General features: G+C 47.6%; 9 protein-coding genes across 9 annotated transcripts; 5 read left to right on the top strand and 4 right to left on the bottom strand.

Moving 5' to 3' along the window:
* Positions 1–211: 211 nt before the first annotated feature.
* On the top strand, positions 212–3,518 carry C8R40DRAFT_1034754 (assimilatory sulfite reductase; the record flags this gene model as incomplete). Its single annotated transcript, XM_046223452.1, has 3 exons — positions 212–2,828; positions 2,884–2,975; positions 3,036–3,518. The coding sequence occupies 3 exons, from the start codon at positions 212–214 to the stop codon at positions 3,516–3,518; spliced, it is 3,192 nt and encodes a 1,063-aa protein (XP_046090720.1).
* Positions 3,519–3,674: 156 nt separating this feature from the next.
* Positions 3,675–6,049, top strand: C8R40DRAFT_436303 (glycoside hydrolase family 9 protein). Its single transcript, XM_046235062.1, has 5 exons — positions 3,675–4,075; positions 4,127–4,315; positions 4,381–5,058; positions 5,114–5,244; positions 5,297–6,049. The coding sequence occupies exons 1-5, from the start codon at positions 3,766–3,768 to the stop codon at positions 5,843–5,845; spliced, it is 1,857 nt and encodes a 618-aa protein (XP_046090719.1). The 5' UTR covers positions 3,675–3,765; the 3' UTR covers positions 5,846–6,049.
* Positions 6,050–6,111: 62 nt separating this feature from the next.
* C8R40DRAFT_1082636 (major facilitator superfamily domain-containing protein) lies at positions 6,112–8,551 on the bottom strand. The gene is made up of 17 exons (XM_046227204.1): positions 8,345–8,551; positions 8,173–8,289; positions 8,104–8,115; positions 7,976–8,054; positions 7,891–7,918; positions 7,761–7,834; positions 7,644–7,712; positions 7,554–7,586; positions 7,460–7,501; positions 7,300–7,402; positions 7,118–7,237; positions 6,789–7,062; positions 6,691–6,733; positions 6,586–6,637; positions 6,523–6,533; positions 6,389–6,466; positions 6,112–6,333 (listed from the first exon to the last, which is right to left on the bottom strand). The coding sequence occupies exons 1-17, from the start codon at positions 8,460–8,462 to the stop codon at positions 6,174–6,176; spliced, it is 1,413 nt and encodes a 470-aa protein (XP_046090718.1). The 5' UTR covers positions 8,463–8,551; the 3' UTR covers positions 6,112–6,173.
* Positions 8,552–8,625: 74 nt separating this feature from the next.
* C8R40DRAFT_1082630 (P-loop containing nucleoside triphosphate hydrolase protein) lies at positions 8,626–12,492 on the bottom strand. The gene is made up of 7 exons (XM_046227203.1): positions 11,879–12,492; positions 11,013–11,799; positions 10,680–10,956; positions 9,772–10,618; positions 9,109–9,716; positions 8,923–9,045; positions 8,626–8,863 (listed from the first exon to the last, which is right to left on the bottom strand). Exons 1-7 carry the CDS (start codon positions 12,417–12,419, stop codon positions 8,753–8,755), a joined length of 3,294 nt encoding a protein of 1,097 aa, XP_046090717.1. The 5' UTR covers positions 12,420–12,492; the 3' UTR covers positions 8,626–8,752.
* A 424-nt stretch (positions 12,493–12,916) lies between these two features.
* C8R40DRAFT_1165879 (uncharacterized protein) lies at positions 12,917–13,863 on the top strand (the record flags this gene model as incomplete). Its single annotated transcript, XM_046230763.1, has 4 exons — positions 12,917–13,109; positions 13,160–13,565; positions 13,621–13,744; positions 13,813–13,863. 4 exons carry the CDS (start codon positions 12,917–12,919, stop codon positions 13,861–13,863), a joined length of 774 nt encoding a protein of 257 aa, XP_046090716.1.
* Positions 13,864–14,397: 534 nt separating this feature from the next.
* Positions 14,398–15,202, top strand: C8R40DRAFT_1165878 (uncharacterized protein; the record flags this gene model as incomplete). Its single annotated transcript, XM_046230762.1, has 3 exons — positions 14,398–14,659; positions 14,726–14,999; positions 15,058–15,202. The coding sequence occupies 3 exons, from the start codon at positions 14,398–14,400 to the stop codon at positions 15,200–15,202; spliced, it is 681 nt and encodes a 226-aa protein (XP_046090715.1).
* A 267-nt stretch (positions 15,203–15,469) lies between these two features.
* On the bottom strand, positions 15,470–16,237 carry C8R40DRAFT_1244409 (uncharacterized protein; the record flags this gene model as incomplete). Its single annotated transcript, XM_046233605.1, has 2 exons — positions 15,470–15,937; positions 15,986–16,237. The coding sequence occupies 2 exons, from the start codon at positions 16,235–16,237 to the stop codon at positions 15,470–15,472; spliced, it is 720 nt and encodes a 239-aa protein (XP_046090714.1).
* Positions 16,238–17,424: 1,187 nt separating this feature from the next.
* On the top strand, positions 17,425–18,604 carry C8R40DRAFT_1065860 (uncharacterized protein; the record flags this gene model as incomplete). Its single annotated transcript, XM_046225701.1, has 4 exons — positions 17,425–17,592; positions 17,647–17,846; positions 17,897–18,543; positions 18,582–18,604. 4 exons carry the CDS (start codon positions 17,425–17,427, stop codon positions 18,602–18,604), a joined length of 1,038 nt encoding a protein of 345 aa, XP_046090713.1.
* Positions 18,605–18,742: 138 nt separating this feature from the next.
* C8R40DRAFT_1165875 (uncharacterized protein) lies at positions 18,743–19,410 on the bottom strand (the record flags this gene model as incomplete). Its single annotated transcript, XM_046230761.1, has 2 exons — positions 18,743–19,028; positions 19,073–19,410. The coding sequence occupies 2 exons, from the start codon at positions 19,408–19,410 to the stop codon at positions 18,743–18,745; spliced, it is 624 nt and encodes a 207-aa protein (XP_046090712.1).
* Positions 19,411–19,976: the final 566 nt, after the last annotated feature.

Raw genomic sequence — 19,976 nt, 5'->3', positions numbered from 1 at the left:
GCTCGGCCCGACAAGTTTTCGGCAGGTTCCGCGGGTAGACATGTGACTACTATCCGCTCGGTGTCTTTCGGGAGTCCGGAAGGAATAAACCGGACAACATTTTCCGTCAACAATTTAGTAAGGCGTGCTACCAACCTCATCTTTGCTCATCTTGTTCGAGAAGAGAATACTATGAAGTCCTACCCGTCAAATTTTCACTTGCTCATTTACCATGGCCATCGACGTTCCCGGCCAAGTTTCAACGTCTCTCGCTTCTTCAGTCACTCTCGTGTCTCCGGCCTCTCCTAAAGTAGGCGCTGTGCTTGAAGCTAATTTCGAGGAACTCCTCGAAGACCCAAGAGTGTCTGCCTCCACCGTGGTGGAATACATCTCATCTCGCGCAAAAACGACTTCCTCAGTTTATATCTATGATCTAGCGGAACAAGTTGGGTTCGGAACGCTCACAAAGATCTGGTCCAAAGCACAAGATGGAACCGCCCCAGTGGTAGATCTACAGACCAGAGCTGGTGCAGGATTGAGTCTCGTTGGCAGGCTGTCAGAAGGAACTAGCTCCGATACCGCCAATGGAGCTGTTTTGACTGCTTTCACGTCGCCGCAGGGGCTTTCTCTGATGGCTCCTGCGCTTTCGTATCTACCTCCCGCAACAGCCTCAAGTAGGCTTGTGATTCAGGTTCCTAACATCACCCCTGCTGGTGAGACTTATGCACTGTCTCCTACTCTGGCAAATTTTGCCACTGTCCTTCCGATTCTCCCAGAAAATATCGTGGTCTTAGCTTCTGCTACTTCTCAGGAAACAGTGCACTTCACTCAGTTATCGTACCAGCTTTCTGCTTCTCATGTCATTCACATCTTCGACCACTTTAGCTCGTCTCGCGAAGTAGGCCATGTTACTCTTCCGCTTCCCGAAAAGGACTACGGAAATATATCTGTCGCCGAAGCTATTCAGCGAGCAGGGTATTCATCTTTTGACTACGTCGGTGACGCTGAGGCGCACACAGTAGTACTGGCGCTGAATGGGCCATTAGCTGTGGCAGCCAAGGCCATTGCCAACAAAAGTCGCCACGGTTTTGCTGCTGTATCAGTCAATGTCCTTAGGCCTTGGGATGAAGCTGCCCTTCGCTCCGTGTTACCAGTCACCGTAAAGACAGTCCATGTTCTCGATGATGTTCCGAATGCAACTACGAAGGGACCTCTTTATATCGATGTTTTCAGTACTCTGCTGGACTCGATCAACCCACCCACTGTCCACTCTCACCGTATCACACCTTCGCAGACCCAGGTGTATATTTCTCAAAAGGACTCGTTCAAGGAGTTTTTGGCCACGCTTGTTCCCGAGTTGGAGGATCCGGTACCTGCTATAATGAAGAAATTGATGTTTTTCACCACACCTAGCACGACGCTCTCGAACCTCCCCCTACTTGTCGAAGGCGCTCTTTCCACGAGCCGGACTCTCTCCTCGCGTCTCTCTATAGACCACGACGTCTTTTCCAAGCGCGGAGGGATTACTGCCAGTCGCATTCTCTTGGCTCCTCGGAGTGCATTGGACTCTGAGGATTTTCCCATCCCCTTGGTCCTGCCATATGATGCCCAGACTAGTGGAGAAGTTGATTTCCTTGCTATAATGGATCAGACGATCCTGAAGACACATTCAGTTCTCAAGTATGCCAAACCCCGTTCCACAATTTTGATTGTAACTACATGGACAGCAGAAGAGTTATTCTCTAATCTCCCGGTCCAGGCTACCAGGCTTATTGTAGAGAGGGAACTTCGTCCCTTCATAATCAATGTCACCGACGTCGCGGAGAAGTTGACGAGCGCTATTGGTCAAGTTCAGGATGTCATCTCAAATATCGTTGCTTATTTGGCTTTTATGAGGATGTACTTGGGCGCAGCCGCTACGGAGGAGAACGTACTTACGTTGGCAATCGGATCCTACGGTGAGACTGTGGAAGGTGTAGAGTTAACGGAACTCAATTCGCAGACTTGGGACGCACTGGAAGAGGTGCTCTTTATTGAAGCACCTGCGGAAGAGAAACCTGTTGAACTCAAGGAATTTGAATTCAACGCGATTGCAGTGGAAACCGATGAAGGTGATACCGTAGTCAACGGAGCTCGTTTGGGCTCATGGCACGATGCGGCCAAACATTTGCTCTTCCCAACCATCTTCGCTCCTCCCACAGTGTCCACAGACGAAGAGTTCCCACAGCACCCTTCGCTGCGTCCTGAACTTCCTGAGCGTACTTTCCTTGTCACCTGCACTGTCAACCGTCGTTTAACTCCAACGGAGTACAATCGAAATGTCTTTCACCTCGAATTCAACACCAGCGGTACAGGACTCAAGTATGCTATTGGGGAGGCGCTGGGTGTTCATGGATGGAACGACAATCAGGAAGTAACAGATTTCTGTGAATGGTATGGCGTCGATCCGAATCGATTAATCACAATCCCCGTTCCCGGAAGCGAGGACAAGCATCATACTCGGACCGTCTTTCAAGCCTTACAACAACAGATCGATCTATTCGGACGTCCTCCAAAATCCTTCTACACCGATCTCGCAGCATATGCGACTTCACAAGCGGACAAATATTCCCTGCAGTTCATAGGCTCGGCTGAAGGAAGTTCGACGTTTAAGAAGCTGAGCGAAAAAGATACAGTGACGTTCGCGGACGTGTTGAAGTTGTACTCGAGCGCTCGGCCTGGTATTGAGGTGCTTTGTGAACTTGTAGGGGACATCAAGCCTAGGCATTACTCAATTGCTAGTGCACAAAGTGTGGTCGGCGATCGGGTGGATTTGTTGGTCGTTACTGTTGATTGGGTGACTCCAAGTGGTGAGTGCGGATGTCCACGTATCATGATTTCATCTCATAAAGCATCGATCTATAGGCTCACCGAGATACGGACAGTGCACGCGATACCTCGCAGGCCTTCAAATTGGACAGAAAGTAACTGTGTCCATCAAGCCTAGTGTCATGAAGGTATTGTCCATATCATCGCCTTGGCGTCCATTCAGTTCAATGACATGTACTTCGTACTAGCTCCCTCCAAATGACACTCAGCCACTAATTATGGCTGGTCTGGGTACCGGAGCAGCTCCATTCCGTGCATTCTTGCAACACAAAGCGCTTCTTCAATCTCAAGGCAAGGCGATCGGTCCAGTGTATTATTACTTTGGATCTCGACACCAATCCCAAGAATACCTTTACGGAGAGGAGATCGAGGCATTCATTCTTGACGGCATCATTACTCGTGCTGGACTAGCTTTCTCTCGCGATGGACCTCCTGGCCTGAAAAAGGTGTACATCCAACATAAGATGCTGGAAGATGCGCAAGATTTAGCGAGGATGTTAAAACACGATCAAGGCGTATTCTATCTGTGTGGGCCAACGTGGCCTGTTCCGGACATGTATGAGGCGTTGTGTGGGGCATTGGAGAAATATCAAGGAATGTCTAAGGACCAAGCAGGAGAGTATCTAGAGGGTTTGAAGGAGGAGGAGCGGTACGTCCTTGAAGTTTACTAGAAAATATTCGCATTTCGGGGTCTGTGGGCTGTCTATTGGAAGTAATCCATTTGCGAACGAATAAATATATAATGCATGTCATGTTCGCCGTACATACATCTTGTCGATGTCGTTATTTGAAGCTTGAAGGGAAGCGGTGTGAATTTGTCCAAGTCGGGCGTATATTGAATACGGTGACGTGACGCGGTTGGGATTTTAAGTTGATTCTGAAAACCAACGACGTGGTCCGTGCGGCGTTTTCATCCCCATGTTACTTCCATCATGTCTCCTAACACTTACTTTCGCTTCGATACAAGTTTACGCCCAACTATCTCTCCCTTCACCACCCTGGCTTCCAGCTAATGCATCTGCCGGAGCAGTTGCCACTACTGGTAGTAATACTTCCGTCCCGAATGAACAATGGTCTACTCTGCTAGGCGATCTGTTGTATTTTTATGAGGCGCAGAGGAGCGGGAAGTTACCGAGCAATAACCGAGTCAGCTGGAGAAATGATAGCGCAACTAGTGATGGAAGCGATGTCGGATTAGATTTGACTGGAGGGTATTATGATGCTGGAGGTGAGGATGCTCGTAGTATTAAAACCCAACAAATTGATTCCCGTCATACAGACTACATCAAGGTCTCTTTCCCGCTGTCATTTACACTAAACTCGATATGCTGGGGGGGTATAGATTTTGGTATGGGCTATGATTTGAGCAATCAAACTAGCTATTTGGACAGCATGCTTCGCTGGGGATTGGATTGGTTGATCAAGATGCATGCAAATACTAGCACTCTGTATGTCGAGGTCGCTGATAGTGAGTACGCTATGTGGCGCTCCTTCGCTGCCAATGTTGAAACCCTATACACTTCACTCTTCCAGCCGGTATAGACAATGCCTACTGGGGTGGCGATCAGAACATCCCAGGTCCACGTCCTTCATTTCAAATCAACGATACTTCCCCTGGCACAGACGCAGCAGCAGGTGTCTCTGCTGCCTTCGCTTCTTGCTCCTATTTATATTACGGAGGAACATTGAGCCCTACCACTATAGGAAAGAGCAGTGTCAATTCCACTGCTCCCGCTTCTTTGAAAAATACAACTTACGCAGATACCCTCCTCATTCATGCCGTCGAGCTATACGAACTTGCTGTCAATGCGTCTGGAGGAATGACGCTTTATCAGAATAGTGTTCCGGAGGTGCAGGATAGCTATGCCAGTAGCGGATACGGTGATGAGCTGGTCATGGCTGGCCTGTGGTTGAGCCTTGCTGTGAATGCGTCGCAAAATGCCAACTCCACCCTCAACATCACCACTCTTAGTCCCCAACAGTACTACTCCCTTGCTGAATCTTACTACAGCCAGTTCGATCTTGCGGGTCAAAATTCAGTGTTTAACTGGGACGATAAAACTGCTGGGACATATATATTGTTTGCGCAGATGTCATCTTTAGGTTTTGAAGGAGCAGGTAACTTCTCACAGTGGCAAACGGAAGCGGAAAGATATTTGGATGTCGTGGTGGACCCTTCGAGTAGCAAAGGAGATGCGTCTTTGACGAAAGGTGCATTCAGGTAAATAATCTTCGGAGTTTCATATCTAATATAATTTCACAACAGGTGGTCTACTATACTATTCGGGAGACTCGAATGACGCGTCACTCAATCCGGCGCTGAACGCCGCGATGTTGTTGACAAGATATGTTGCATCTGGACTCTGTAGCAGTAATGACAAGAAGGCGACCTATCTCGTAAGTAAGCAATCACTGAAACTCCCGGTACTACTAAGCCTTTTTCCAACAGTCCTTTGCTCAATCTCAACTCGACTATACGCTAGGAAATAACCCCATGTTCGTTCCCTACATCGTTGGTCTTCATCCTAATTCCCCTATAAATCCCCACTCGGCAATGTCTTCCGGCGGAGATGATATTGGTCAGATTGATACTTCCCCTCCTCTCAGCCAAGGAAATACCTACGTACTCTACGGCGCCGTTGTTGGAGGCCCTGACCGCTTCGATCGATTCTTCGACATACGAAGTGATTGGGTCGAGAATGAAGTTGCACTAGACTATAACGCGCCAATGCTCACCTTGACGGCGATGCATATAGTGACAGATGATATTGATCCGTATTTCACACAAGTTACGGTGGGGGCAAACGAGAAAGTGAAGCCAAAGGGACAACCGTGTGACGATGCGATACAAGACGGGTGTTCAGGCCACCGCTTAAGTGAGGGAGGAGAGATTGCGTTGGGTGTTGTTCTTGGAGTTGTGGGACTAGTTGTCGTAGGGCTCTTAGCGGTGTGGCTTTGGAAGTTACGGAGTACAGGGAGTTTCGGAGGGAAGGCTTGATGATATCAACCATACCACGCGCAATTGATTTTTTGGGTGAGGAGTAATATACTCTCAGTATACCCAAGATTCAGAGATTGGACAACTTCGTTTTTTTTGGGTACGATGCACGATCGGACTGCACACTATGTTTTGACACTATGTACGCTTTCATCTATCTTTTATACCTTAGTGGATGGATGCTGTAGATCTTAATTGCCTCTTGTTAAACTTATCTGCTTGTATGCGAATATGGACCATGTAAATGCGTAGTCAGAGTTTAAGAAAACCGTTTATCGCAAGTGCTGCTTTTCATTTGTGAAAGCTCTGACGAGCCGTATTACTCTGACTATGTATTCTCCTTCGTTGACTGGTTCTCCTCCTGCTCGCTATCCCTTGTAGGAGTATCCTCCAATCTATTGCCAAGTCTATGCTCCCTTCTCTCCAGATACCAGACCAGACCAGTCACCGCGAGAGTCGCGACGCAAATCACGATCATTGCAATCATTCTTTGCATTCCACCTTAAGTCAGAATGTTCATCACGAGAGTAAACAGAGACGCACCCTTTCGTAAATTTCGGAGCATCTGTGGCAGGGTAGAAGACGATAGACCACCATGCGTTGACGACATTGTTCCACATACTGTGAGGTAACATTAATTAGTATTAGGACTGCAAAGAACGAAATAAGGTAGTTACTTCATCGATGCCTTGGGATGGCAAATTAGTACCAGTCACGACGAAAAAAAGTTGGAGACGTACCAAAACGATTGCTCTTTCCTGATCGTCGTCAGCGCAAATCTGGTTCGCCCATCTGCATATCGTTACTCGTGAATAAGATTCTAGGTGTGTTGAGAATATCCTCACGCAAAAGTTGTCGCCTGGCCTGAATAAGAGGCGCCTGCAAGATCTATAGCAGGGTTACTACGATCGCGCATAAGCTTCCAGTTGAAATAACCTCTTACAGTATGCGAAGAATTTCAAACCGGTTGGACTGTTCCACACCAGGATGCAGACGCTCGCCACAATGCAGGATACTGACATGTATACAAGTACTGGCCACCTCACTTGCGTGTAATCTGTCCAGACTGCACAGACCAGCGTCGAGAGGATACCAAAAGCAGTAACTCCAGAAGGATAATAATCCGTTTGCTCGACGGAATATCCACCGATAGCTTTGAGCCATTGTCCCATTAAATTATTTGAACCAAAACTTTCCGTTTCACCGGAAATGGCAAACTATCATGGAGAGGATCAACAATCGCAGTTTGTTCAAGAAAATGGGAATGATTACCAAAAGGCTGCATGCATACCACCTCCATCGCGTCAACACTTTTTTGGCTAGCTTCCAGGATAGTGGAGAATGTCTGACTTCAACATATCCTTGGAGTCGCGAAGCTGCTAATTGTCGATCCTGCAGAATAATTGTCTCATGAACACAGAAGGATTTATCTGTACGACAGCGTGCAAACTTACTTCATCGCTCAGATAGAACACTTTAGTGGTAGCTGGTACATCGGGGAAGAGCCAAAACCCATATAATGCAATGGGGAGAGTTATGACTCCGTCAATAATAAATCTATCCAGCGGAACACTATGAGAGCATGGAACATGGAAAATTGAGATGTGCACCTACAGCCAACGCCAACCACTTCGTCCAGATACCCCATTGAGGTTACTTGTTATATCCCTATTAGCTCTGTCCACCTCGAGGTTCCGAGAACACCAACCTGTATACAGCGCCTTGTAGAACTCCCGAGAACCTGATTGAATTAGGTAGCGTAAGGTAGGCAAGAAAAGGATTCGCAGCTCCGACTTACAACGTTCCTGCTAATCCAGAACTTGTGAATATGCCTGATCGTTTGCCTAACTCTCCAGGCTTATACCACCTGTGTGTGTCAGTCTCGCATCTAAAGTCGGACAGAACCACCGCTTACGATCCGAGAATATAATGGGTCCCAACAAATGTCGAGGATTCAGCGATGCCTTGGAAGAACCGGATTGCGTAGACCTACAGTGAAACCCATTTTAGCAATGACCTACGTATCCGAAGGATGTTGAGAATACCTGCTGAACATTGGTCACTGCGCTTGTGCTACTCATTGTCTGAGGATTGATTGTTTTGCCTCTGCAAAGAGAGAGGCCGACGTACCAAAATGTCAAGACCCCCCACACTATCTGACACAACGGCAACCAAAGACGAGGTGGAAGTATTTGGAGCATGAGATTATCTATATTTTGCTCGTTCGGATAGCAAGCACAGATTGAAGCAAGACAAACTTGGTATCATTCCTATGCAGATCAGACATATTCAGCAACCCATTCAACCTTCAAGTAATTTGAACTCACCGACAATATAACCACAGGTAAAGATAGTAAGAATTTTATTGAAATCCGTCCCTTCCATAGATAAATCTTCTTTCATGCCAGACACGTAGGCATTATTGATATTTGAGCGGTCCAGATCTGGAAAATTTCCTAGATGAATGGTTTGGAAATACCAACATGGTGTTGCGCGCACAATTGGTAAAATACACCAAGCAGGTATACGAGAGGATGAAGAAGTCTAGTTTGAACAGAAGATTCCTCTCTTGTTTCGTAGATGGAGCTTGGCCCCAAAGAAAATTCCGAACAGTCATCGTATCCTAGGAAGAGAGTGCATCGAAGACCGAGGTCAAAGAGGGTCAAAGTCTCCGTAAACATCGAAAGGGCTTGAGTAAAAGGCGGCTGATCCGGAATAGCGTTATCTTCCACAAATTTCTCAGCTATTTTAGCTCCGGACTTGCAAACGGTATGTACCCTCCTCCGATTACCTCGGTTTTTTCCATTGGATCGAATCCTCAATGTATTTGAACGATGCATTACTGTTTACAGTATTTTATAACGTCGATTGTAAATAGGATATACTGTAATAACGAATACTCTGCACTTATAGGACACTATACCTGCCAGTTGCAGTAGGATTACGCATTTCGGCTTGAAGAGCAGCCGCAGAAGCCTCAATAAGCAATCGTTTAATTTCGCGAACAGCTTGTTCAACCTGGATGAACAGACGCATTAGTTATGTGCATGGGTAGAATGGATACATTGTAAGCTTACTCTATACTCTTCGTTTGACTCGACCAGTAGGTGGAGTTTAGGAGGACCGTCGAGGGGAGGCTCTTTGCCTTGATCATAGTATATTCCCTTGTTCGTGACGGAAGCACCAGTCATGTCGATGAGCTATACGAACGATAGTTTTCAGTATTAGATTCAAGCACTCAAGATGGACCAATTGCAGCTCACCTGAACCATCGTCTCCTTATTCGTAACTCTCCACCTCGCCTTCTGTGGATAGTCATTAATCGGTATTATCGCATGGAAGTCCGTTGAATCAGGATTGTTCTTCTTATCCACTACACCACCCTGCTGTTCAAACGCCAACTGCGACTGCAAGACCAACTTGGACGCCCTCAGCTGTGCGTTCAATTTCGCGACCACACTCAAAGCTTGTTTATGTGCAGGAGAATCCTTGCCGGCACGAGCGGCGGCTTCCTCAGCAGCACGCATTTGGGCTTGTATTTTCTCTTCCTCCTTGGCATGTGCGAGTTTACGTGCAGCGGCAGCAGCGCCTGCGACGCCCAGTAAGCCCTTGGAAGAATCCGGTGCCGGACCACGTTTGATTTCGACTTTGAAGTTTCCGAAAGTCATATCGTCTGCGGCAGCATTGGCGGTGGCGCCGCCTGGGGCTGCTTCCTCCGTGACAGCAGGCTTTTCTTCCTCTGGTTCACCATAAGCTTTACGTTCAGCCTTCTCTTTAGCGTCGCGCTCCTTGTCAAGCCGGTCAAGACCTTTACCACCGAAGCCAGAGCCTGCAGCTTGTGCTTTCCCAGTTTTGAGTTTGTCCAAGAAACCTGAAAGTACGAGTTAGATAGTTCATGTAGCTTCAGAATCTGGAGGGGAACGCACCATTAGCTAGCTCCTCGAGATCCTTGGGAACGGTTGCATTACTAGCTTTGAGCGCACGGTATATATCCACAGAATACCTGTCCTGCTCTGGCGTAATGAATGTCACACATGTCCCCTTGTTCCCTGCTCTTCCAGTACGTCCCGCCCGATGCACATAATCCTCCATATGATTCGGTGCATCATAGTTAATGACAAGTTTCAACTGCTTCACATCCAACCCTCTTGCAGCAACCGAAGTAGCAATAACGATCGGCACCACACCGGCCTTGAAATCCGCAATCGTCGAATCACGATCAACCTGGTCCTTCCCTCCGTGCAACGACATACAGAGATACCCCTTACGCATAAGTTCGCGAAGTAAGTTATCTGCGGCTTCTTGTCTATCGACGAAGACCAGCGTACGACACTCGGGATCCTCGTTATACATCTGCCCCAGAATCTCTAGCAGCCTCGTGAACTTGGTATCCTCTGCCCGAACTTCGACGATCTGCTCAATCTCTGCTGCGACCACAGACCGACCTCCGACAGTGATCTCAAGCGGCTTTCGAAGGATCTTCCGTGCGAGAGAGTCCATCTGTTTAGGGAACGTTGCGGAGAAGAGGACAGTCTGACGGTCGGGACGGACGTTGTTGATAATTTTCATGACTTGAGGCTCGAAACCCATATCGAACATACGATCCGCTTCGTCCAGAACCACATAAGTCACTCGCTTGAGGTTCGTGACGCGACCAGAATTGGCGGTGAGGAGGTCAATCATCCGGCCCGGGGTGCAGACGATGATTTCTGCACCTTTCTTGAGTTCGGCGATCTGGTCTTTGATGGGTGAACCTCCATACGCGCATACGGCCTGGAAAAGGTAACTTCAGTCACACACAAGTCTAATAAGATAAGAGAATTGATTAGCTCACTCGAAGATTCATCACCTTGAGGAAAGGTTTACATTCTCGATGGATTTGCACAGCCAGTTCACGCGTTGGGGTCATTACAATCGCGATGGGACCCTCCATCTGCTCTAAGGGACGCTGGTCCTTGATATGACGAAACAGAGGCAATAGAAAAGCAATCGTCTTCCCTGAACCCGTTTTTGCGACACCAATTACGTCCCGTCCAGACATGATGGCAGGGATAGCTTGGGCTTGGATAGAGGTGGGGGCGGTATAGTTGAGCTTTTTGATGACATCGAGACTGAAAACAAAGAGGATGAGGGTCGTGTCAAGATTCCTATGAAAAAAAGAACTCACCAGTTTGCTGGAAGCCCATAATGACTCCATTTCACAACTGGTTTGGGGCAGTCCAAGCCACGAATCTTTATACTGTCTAATTCGAGACGGAGAAGATCAGCTTCTTCTTCAGTCATAGCAGCGATATCAGGCGGAGGAACATAAAACTCCTTCCTAAATGATTCGTACTTGACGCGAGAATGGTCGACTGCAGCCAGGTCTTTTTTCTTCGCCTTTTTCGCAGCGAGAGCAAGGATATCTTCCAGATTGAGCTCGGTGGTGTCAAGTTCGTCGGGACCTGGACCTTCCACGACATTGTCGTCCTCGTCGTCGCCTTGATCCATACGTCTGCTAAGTCGGCCGTTAGAAGACACGGCTTTTTTCATGTCCTCCAAGTTCACCTTCTTCACTTCCTCCTTCACACCACTCATGAATGCATCCAAAGGATCAGCTTCGTCCTCCTCGACAACGTCCATAGCGGCGGAGGCAGCGGCGGCTTTCTTGATAGCAAGGTCCATCCTATTAGCCTCTTCGTCATCATCATCCACCTCAAGGTCGCCGACACTGGGTTCACCTTCTCCACCCATAGTCATATCCACGGCAGGCATATCCTCCAGCTTCTCCAACTTGCGCTTTGTCTCCACCGAATCATCCATCGTCAGCTGTTTTGTGCTAACAAAGTCGGGTTTCACAGGGAGACCTTTGAACCCGGCGGCAGCGAATTCGGGTTTTGCTGGGAGACCTTTGATGGCGGCGAGAGCTGGTTTGGTGGGAAGCTCGACATTGTTGTTGGTGGTGTTGTTGGGTGCTGTAGAGAACAGAAAAGGATCAAGTGATGTGAAATCTGGTAATTCCCGGTTTTTTTACATGGAAACATAACGACTTACCTGGTGGAGCGGATTTGCCAGCCAGGGCCATAGCTTTTGCCTTGGCTTCACCGAGGGCCTTTTGGGCTTCCCGTTGTTTCTTCCATGCCTCGAGACGTGCGCGTTTAGCTTTGATGGCATCGTCCTCTGGTGTAGCTGGTGCCGGTGTTGCGCCTGGAGCAGGTGAGTCTCTCGGAGTGTCTTTGCGAGGTGATGCTGGACGACGGTCACGGTCACGTTCTCTGGATGGGGAGAGACGTTTATCGTCTCTGTGGTCTCTTCTCCGGTCTTCTTTATGCCTGTCGTCCCGGTATCTGTCTCTGTCTCTGTCCCGTTCTCTATCCCTGTCCCTATCCCTATCTCTGTCTCTATCCCTTTCTCTCACCCGGTCACGTTCCCTATCTCTATCCCAATCCCTGTCTCTTTCATCGTCGTATTTCCTATTGCTGGACCTTTGGGAGCTGCGCCTCGTTGGCGATGGAGACCGGGGTGAAGAGCGATGAGAGTGTCTTACCCTTTTATTCGACGAATCTGGAGAGTACGACCTGTCTCTGCGAACCATAACTCGTTCCCCGAAAGTAGAACGGAGAAAAAAGGATGTAATAAGTAGTGTGAGTGTTTAACGGAAGAGTGCGTCGTGGGAAAAAATCGGCTGTTCTATCTTCCATCATTATCTCTTCAACACCTTCATTGATCAAGCTAGCTATCGCCTTTCTATCTCTATCATGAGTTCCTCTACTTGGTAGTCACTGCAACCAGCTGGGCCAACACAAAATTCAATTTCATACCGTCCAAATCTTCAACCTTCTCCAGACTTGAACAATTTGTAATATCAGTCGATATCAAACTCAGCCTTCAGATAGATATCTACGACCCGGAGTCTGGTCGTTCCTGGGACCCGCTTGATAAGAAGCCGGGATTCGAAATCTTGAATGAAATTCAACTCCTTTTCTCTTCTCTTCGTAGAGCTCTCTGCTGGTCAGCGAGCACATTCACCGGATCCCCCCTCGTCTCACTCTATTCATGTCATTTCGCAATTCGGGATCCCATACATCCATTATGTTCATTATTGTATTTGTACTGGGCGCGTCGTTGTGTACTAATGCGTACCCTATCACCGATACTTACACCGTCTACTCCCCACCCCAACTACCTCCTACTCCCGTGCTTCAATCTCGGAATTTGTATGGCCAAAAATGGATCTTGGATACGTACGACAAGACTCTCCAAGATGAGGATAAGGCGGTGTTCAGTGAATAACCTCATTTGCTACAATCTTTCTGCTTATTCATACCGTACCAGAGAACACCTTAACCAACGTCCCAGTCGGCTCCAGAATCTCCAACGACGGTGCCAACAACCGTGCCATGTTCCTCCTTTCCGGTGAGAAATACTATATGGGTCACCCTACGGGGGACCTCATAATGAAAGTCCTTCGCGGAAAACCCGACGACAATGCTTTCGTCGAAGTCAAAGTCCTCCGCGAGGCCGGGGATTTAATCGCTGCTGGTATGCTCCACGACGCGAGGCTGTCGAAGACGGCTATTCCTGTGATTATCATGAAGAAGAAATCGGGTCAGGTTTTGAGTGGAACGGGGGTGTATAGGAAGGCTAGTGGTAGGGAGAAGAAGAGGATGGAGGGAGAGGCGGTGGGGAAGATGTGTGAGAAGGTGGCGGAATTTGCGGAGAGGAAACAGATTTTGCGGCTGTCAGTGATTTTTTAAACTTCTGGTTGAATTCTTGGTCTGAGATATTGCGTGTAGTGACAACAAGGAACAAAATGCCCTCGTCACATTATCTGGCAAAACAGTTACCTCTGTTGAACTCGTCGATATGGGACCTCCAGGGATTTTCTCGGTGAGTAGAGACGCTAAACGAGAAGACATCGTGAGTTGTATCGTTCAGTCTGCTTACACACGCGCAACACATTGATGCTCTCTCTCTTGAATGTACAGATAAATTTCTGTACAAGATTCGCAATCAATATCTTTGTACCGGAACAGTGATCATCGAGGATGGAGGTTCGACTCGCAAGACGTCGGTTTACTTACTCTTTTCTTCGATATCAGCAGTAATATTTACGCTGACAATGGCATTCGCAGGTGATACTTATAGAGTATGTCTTGTTCTTTATAGCTATCACTTGAATCAATTTTATCGTGAAAGGTTTGGTTTGAAAATGCAAATCGACGTACACCATCTTGGCGTTACAATAAATTGAAGTTTCGGCCTCAAGCTCAAGCTTACAGGTATTCGCCCCGACAGTTTCCGCTTGCGTTGGCCCGGGATGATGTCATTATGCTTTGCTGCGCCTCCAGTAATCGAAAATCAAGATAGCTCATGACCAGATCCAGCAATGACGTCGCCGTTGCAAAAATCCAATTACGCACGATTACCCCTCCAACTCGTCATCCTCTTTCGGAGCGGAGCTCTCTGAACATATATATACTCACCAGAATGAAAGAAAAACAAACGCACAGAACTTTTAACGCATATCATCCACATCTAAACAACTTAACTCAATCAACACATATCCACAAATGCCTTTCGGACTCCACAACAACAACAACCCCACCACCACTTCTAACCACACCGGACGCGATACCGCTCTCGGTGCTGGAGCAGGTGGTTTCGCTGGTCACGAAGGACACCATGGGCATACAGCTCGTGATGCCGCTCTAGGTGGTTTCGCTGGCCATGAAGCAGGTCACCACGGAGGAGGAACCGCTACAGGTACACATGGGAACAGGGACGGGCTGATCGGTGCAGGGGCAGGTGCAGCTGCGGGCCATGGTCATGGACGTGAGTTAAACTTCCTCTGAATATGTGTTCTTCGTAGTTATTGATTGTTTTCGCTCATCTTGCTAGACGGCGTACGAGATGCAGCAATTGGTGGAGCGGGTGGTGAGATGCTCGGACGGCATCAAGGGCGGAACGCTCCCAACGCCGGTGCTAATGCTTACAACGATGGGTACACTGGTGCCCATGGAGCCGGCGCAGGTGCCGCAGGTGTAGGTGCCGGAGGAGTTGGAGCAGGTTCAGGTGCACCCTCCAACCCAAGCAAAATGCACGGTAAACTCGAAGAAATCGAAGGCAAAGTCGAACGTGGGATAGGTAAAGTCGCTGGGAGTGCTTCCATGGAGTGAGTTTTCAATACTCCAAATTAATCATGAATAATATTGACGCGCTGTTGCATGTAGTGTTAAAGGCGAAAACAAGATCATCGCCGGACAACGGGAGCAAGCTGCTGTAGGGGGACATCGGCAAGCGGATGCGCTTGAAGCACAGGCTGCAGCACATAGGAATCGTGCGGATGCTTTGCACCCTTCTGGAGGTCGTTATTAGTAACGCCAACACTTTGACTTCTTTCAACGCCCCACTACTCTGTATCAATATCATCTTTATTGTATGAAGTTCCGTTTGTACAAAAAATAAATATCGCCTCAGTCATATAAAATGTGCTGCGCGTGAGAGAAATGTACAGCTCGTGAGAGAAACATCCACTGCGCCTCAGTGAAATGTACCGTGCTCAGCTCACCAGTGTCATACAGTGTACCGTGCTCATGAGTCAGTTATTTCAAAGGTTGTATTCAAGTGCAAAATGTAAACATATTATTGCCTAGAATCCATGATAGAATCCATTATAACTAAGCATCTAACCCACTGAATAGCCCGCTTTAGCCAGATGTGAGGTGGAAGGGGAACCTCAAGGCGTCTATTGCCCCTCTTCCCAAAAGGTATTGTCTCAAAAATAGGATAAATTCCCGTTTCCCATTCTCCTGGTGTTAGTCTGTAGTTGGAGGGAATAAAGTCCGAAGACTCCAGTTCTTGTAAAAGCCTGGCAAACATCTTTACCTCTTTCCCGTTCTCTTGGAAGGGTGAGCTGTGTTTCGGGACAGCCACTGGCTCATGATAGTATTGGGAATGTTGCTCTTCTCTGATGTTGGCAATCACTACCCTTTCCGCCTCTTCCTTATCTTCCATTTCTTCTACCCTATAGTACTGCAAAACTTCTGGATGGACACCGCCATTGATGTCAGGATAAATTCCATGCTCAAGTTGTCCTAGAAGTCTCATATCCTGGAATTTGAAGTTAGATAACTTTGAAGTTGGATAATTAATCCTTACATTAGGAGTCTTATTATGACCCTTTCCTGATATAGGATGTGAATTCCAGCTCCGGACAAAGGAATCACAGTCTTCATTGATTGAGGGCAGAAAGAGAGTATGTAGGAGCCATAAATGATTGGGATTATTACGCTGGAGACCATGGACTCTTTCCAGGCGGAAAAAGAAAGCCCTCCATGCCCTAGCAAATTGTGAACCTACTTCGGGCCAGGTGCGTTCAGCTCGAGTATTTCCGGTAGAGGCTCCCCACATAGCACTGGCACGGTTGGGACCTCGAGTAAGAATCATGAAGGTTGCTACCTCAACATTCTCTCCTCCACGATCCAGGCGAACTCTGGATGGAAGGCCATATTTCTCAACAGCCACCTGAAATAGATCTAACACCGTAGAAGCCCTGTTATTGGTACTGGCTCTCATAGCAGTAATCTTCATAAAGAGCTTAAGTTTAGTCAAAAAGTTTGAAAAAAAGAAAATTCTCACTGTTCTGCTAAACCCATCTACAAAAGCATGAATAACATAGCCCCAGAGAATAAGTTTATGATAGCCATCGCCATGCCAAAGTGCGTTAGGCCTTTTCACTTTATATTCCTGGCGGCTGATCAGATTTTTCTTCCTGAGTGCTCTTCCCAGACGATCCACTCTCTGTAAAGAGCCTATAGCCCTTCTTCTTTGTATCTTTAGCCCGTGTTCACCAAGAAATCCCATCAGATACCGGAAACCAGAGTTGGGCTTTGTTTGTTTAAATACTCTGGTAATTTCATCCAGCTGCTTGTCGGTCAAGGAAGTGAATTTGTAGTCTATCCCATGTTTCTTCAGCTCCCGACGGAGAGTGTGACGGTGTATACCAAGGCATTTAGCCAAGGTGGTTATAGATATCCGGCGACCCCTTCCCATAGCTTCTTGAAGAAGTACTGGATTAATGACTTTTCTTGGCCTTCCTGGTTTTCCTGTTTTAAGGGTAGTAACTGGGTGCAGATAATCTACTCCAACAGTCTCACTTTGTGAAACTAAGTTAATCCAAAGATAATTAGATTATAATACCGCTTACTTTCCCAGGGCAGTCTTTTCAGCTTGTAATATTTGACTAATCAACAACCCAAAAGCACTACCCATGTTTTCTATCCATGGGACAGGGATATCTTCCTCCAATCTAGACTTCTCAATCTCATCCAGCAGTGGCAGGGATTGGTTGGTTAATACATTTTTGTGGAAATGAACTCGGTGTATTTCAAAACTCCCTTGGCTTAATAGTAGAGAAGCAGCGTTATAATGGGATTTGAGAAGGTCAACTGCGCTGAGAAGATTTGGAGACCTTTGGATTCTTGAAGTGGGAAGCACTGGAAGGGACATGTATACACCACTGAAGGCTTTTGGTCGGAGTAGAGTTGCTATGTAAGCATAAGCGCCTAAGGATAAGTGCCTTCTTCGCACCAGACCTTATGGACCAACCTGTTCCAGTGCAGCCTTCTCCCTTTGCAGATGGAGGTTTGATTGGGAGTTTTCCACCTCCTTATCAATCTCAGGCTCCTTTCCAAAATCCACCTCAACCAAGTCGATCTCCTCAGTTCTGGGACAGTGGCATTATGGTGGTATTTAGCGCAGTTCAGGTAAGGAACTCCCTTCTATGTTTTTGAAGTTAGGCATCCTTATAATGCCCTCAGGAGCTTCCTCCTCAACAAACTATTCTGTACCGTGTTTCCATAGATAGTTTGAGATGCCGCTCAAAGGTCCTGGATGATATCTTTGGCATTCCTCCCTCTACTCAGTCTCCAAACCAAGGCACCGAGGGTAATCCTATTGCTCTTCCTACTTCTATTACCGCGGAGAAATTTGAAAGTTTTCTTATGTATTTGAACTGTCGGTTAGTAAATATTCAATTGATGGATAATCCTTGGCCTTATTTTCTTCCAGTGGTTGGAACGAGTTCGATGACAAGGTCCCTGCAAATATACTCAACCTTCTAGACATTTCCGCCCTTCTGGAGGCAGATGGGGCTTTGTCTTATGCTATGAGCAAGGTTGTGGGGCTGAAGCTCCCCTCTGCACAGCTTCTTGGACTTGCCTGGCGTCACAGAGCCCACCCCCAGGTTCGGGAATGGATTGAACCAGCTGTGATGGGCCTGCTGAATACACCTCTGAGGTGCCACAGCACAGACCAGGAATCTTCAATTGGACTTGCTTATCCTATTATCGCAAAGGCAAGAGAGCGTATACAAGAAGCAAGACTTATTCTAGCAGCTATTCCCTTCCAGCTTGCTCCAAGGGATATGCTGTTTCCGGAGTGTCCAGATGAACTTCATGAGTATTGTGAAAAGTCATGGTTGTTTTTTTGGTATCAGAACATCACCGTGGAGCTTATACATCCGACGAAGCTGCCTTTGTCTTATAATGGTTTGGTACAGCTTGTCCAGGAAACTAAATTTGAAAACCTTCAGGATGGTTGTAAAGCTCGTACTCTGGACCGCATGAGGTCATATGGAGACTACCCAACGGTTCCTGACATCTTTCGCTCCGCAGTTTTACAAATTATTGAGCTTTTCAACATCCCAAGTTCCAAACGTGAGTGACACATTTCTTTTTATTTCTGGTCTGATTAGCACAAATTTACTCAGAGCTTTGATTGTTCTACAATTGCTGCACTGTAGTTAGCCTACCACTGTCTCACAAACGTATATAACAAGTTCAGATATTAAAAATTGGTTGGTTAAAGAGGGAAAACGTATGAGGCAGTCAATAGCAGAAGCCAGCTAGTATCTGTCTACCTTCGGAAGTCACCACCATTATTTCCCTCAGACGTGGAAGCATTGTTGTTGTCCATGTCCACACCATCTCCACTACTAGTCCGATCCAGAACTCGAGCTCCAATCCTACTAAGTGCTTCGACTCTCCACCGCGGTGTCCAACAATTATTAGACAGTGGGGGACTCAAAGAGGGGCCGGGAGAAGAGCTTCTCCAGGGTACCTGGGATGAAATACAATCCCACTCGATCTCCGGTTCCATACCAAGTTCATCCAGCTTATTGTCAATTTCCATCCTCTCGTTGCTATTCCAATCATAGTTTTCATCCACATGATCGGAAATACCAACGCCAACACCTCCCAAGCGTCTTTGACTTCACGATCTCCAAGTGGAGGAATGACCACCAGATCTTCTTCTGAATCTCTCTGCAAATTACATCCGCACCGCCGTGAGCCGCTTGCACTGGAGTCAAGTTCTTCCGCAGAATCAGAACCCCTAGTCGGAATCCGGAACGTATCCTCCAATGCGAGGACAACATAAGGTGACTGAGAAGTGCGATGACTATTGCTAGAACCTGACGTATGAGATATAGCAGAGACCGGTATTGAGAAGGGAATGTTGGATTGTGGGTGTGGATTGACAATGGAAGTGGGCACTAGATGCTGGACGTTGATATGGACAAACATAGGATGAAGGGATTCGTGTCTGCGATGTTTGAGGGGTTATTGTGTGTCTGATAAGGATGAAGGATGAAGGAGAAAAAGGCCGAGGCTCTGAGAGGTCAGGAAAACCAGACTTCGGAGGTGATTTCTCGCGGTCAGAGTTCCCACGTGACAATTTAAAGGTACAAGCGCCGGGAAAAACAGCTCTATCCGCCAAAAACTCCCCACCATTCTCGGTTGCACAGCCAGGTGCAACTGCTGCGGCATGCATGCGAGTCGTCCAGGGAAAGCCGGTGCGCTGACGCCAAGGGGCACAGTGGAGGAATTAAGTCCAGAAGCGTGCCTCCCACTGTGCCCCGGTGCAAATGCTGCAGAGCCGCGGGTGTCTCGGGCAGAGAGTAAGGGAATTAAGTCCAGAGGTGTGCCCAGACACTCTGCCCCACCCCACGCTCATCCATCGCGCTCACCCAAAGACGAGGCAGCCCTGCCGCAGTTTGTTCATCGACGCGTCGACCGCGTCCTGCTTCCTCGACGCGACTGCCGTTTGCCCACCGACCCCTCCCCCACCCGCTGATCAACCTCCGAACCGT

The sequence above is a fragment of the Lentinula edodes genome, assembly GCF_021015755.1.
Source record: "Lentinula edodes strain Le(Bin) 0899 ss11 chromosome Unknown C8R40scaffold_3, whole genome shotgun sequence".
Classification (NCBI taxonomy): domain Eukaryota; kingdom Fungi; phylum Basidiomycota; class Agaricomycetes; order Agaricales; family Omphalotaceae; genus Lentinula; species Lentinula edodes.
The sequence above is the reverse complement of the archived record's forward strand: the minus strand, read 5'-3'. Positions and strand labels throughout refer to the sequence as shown.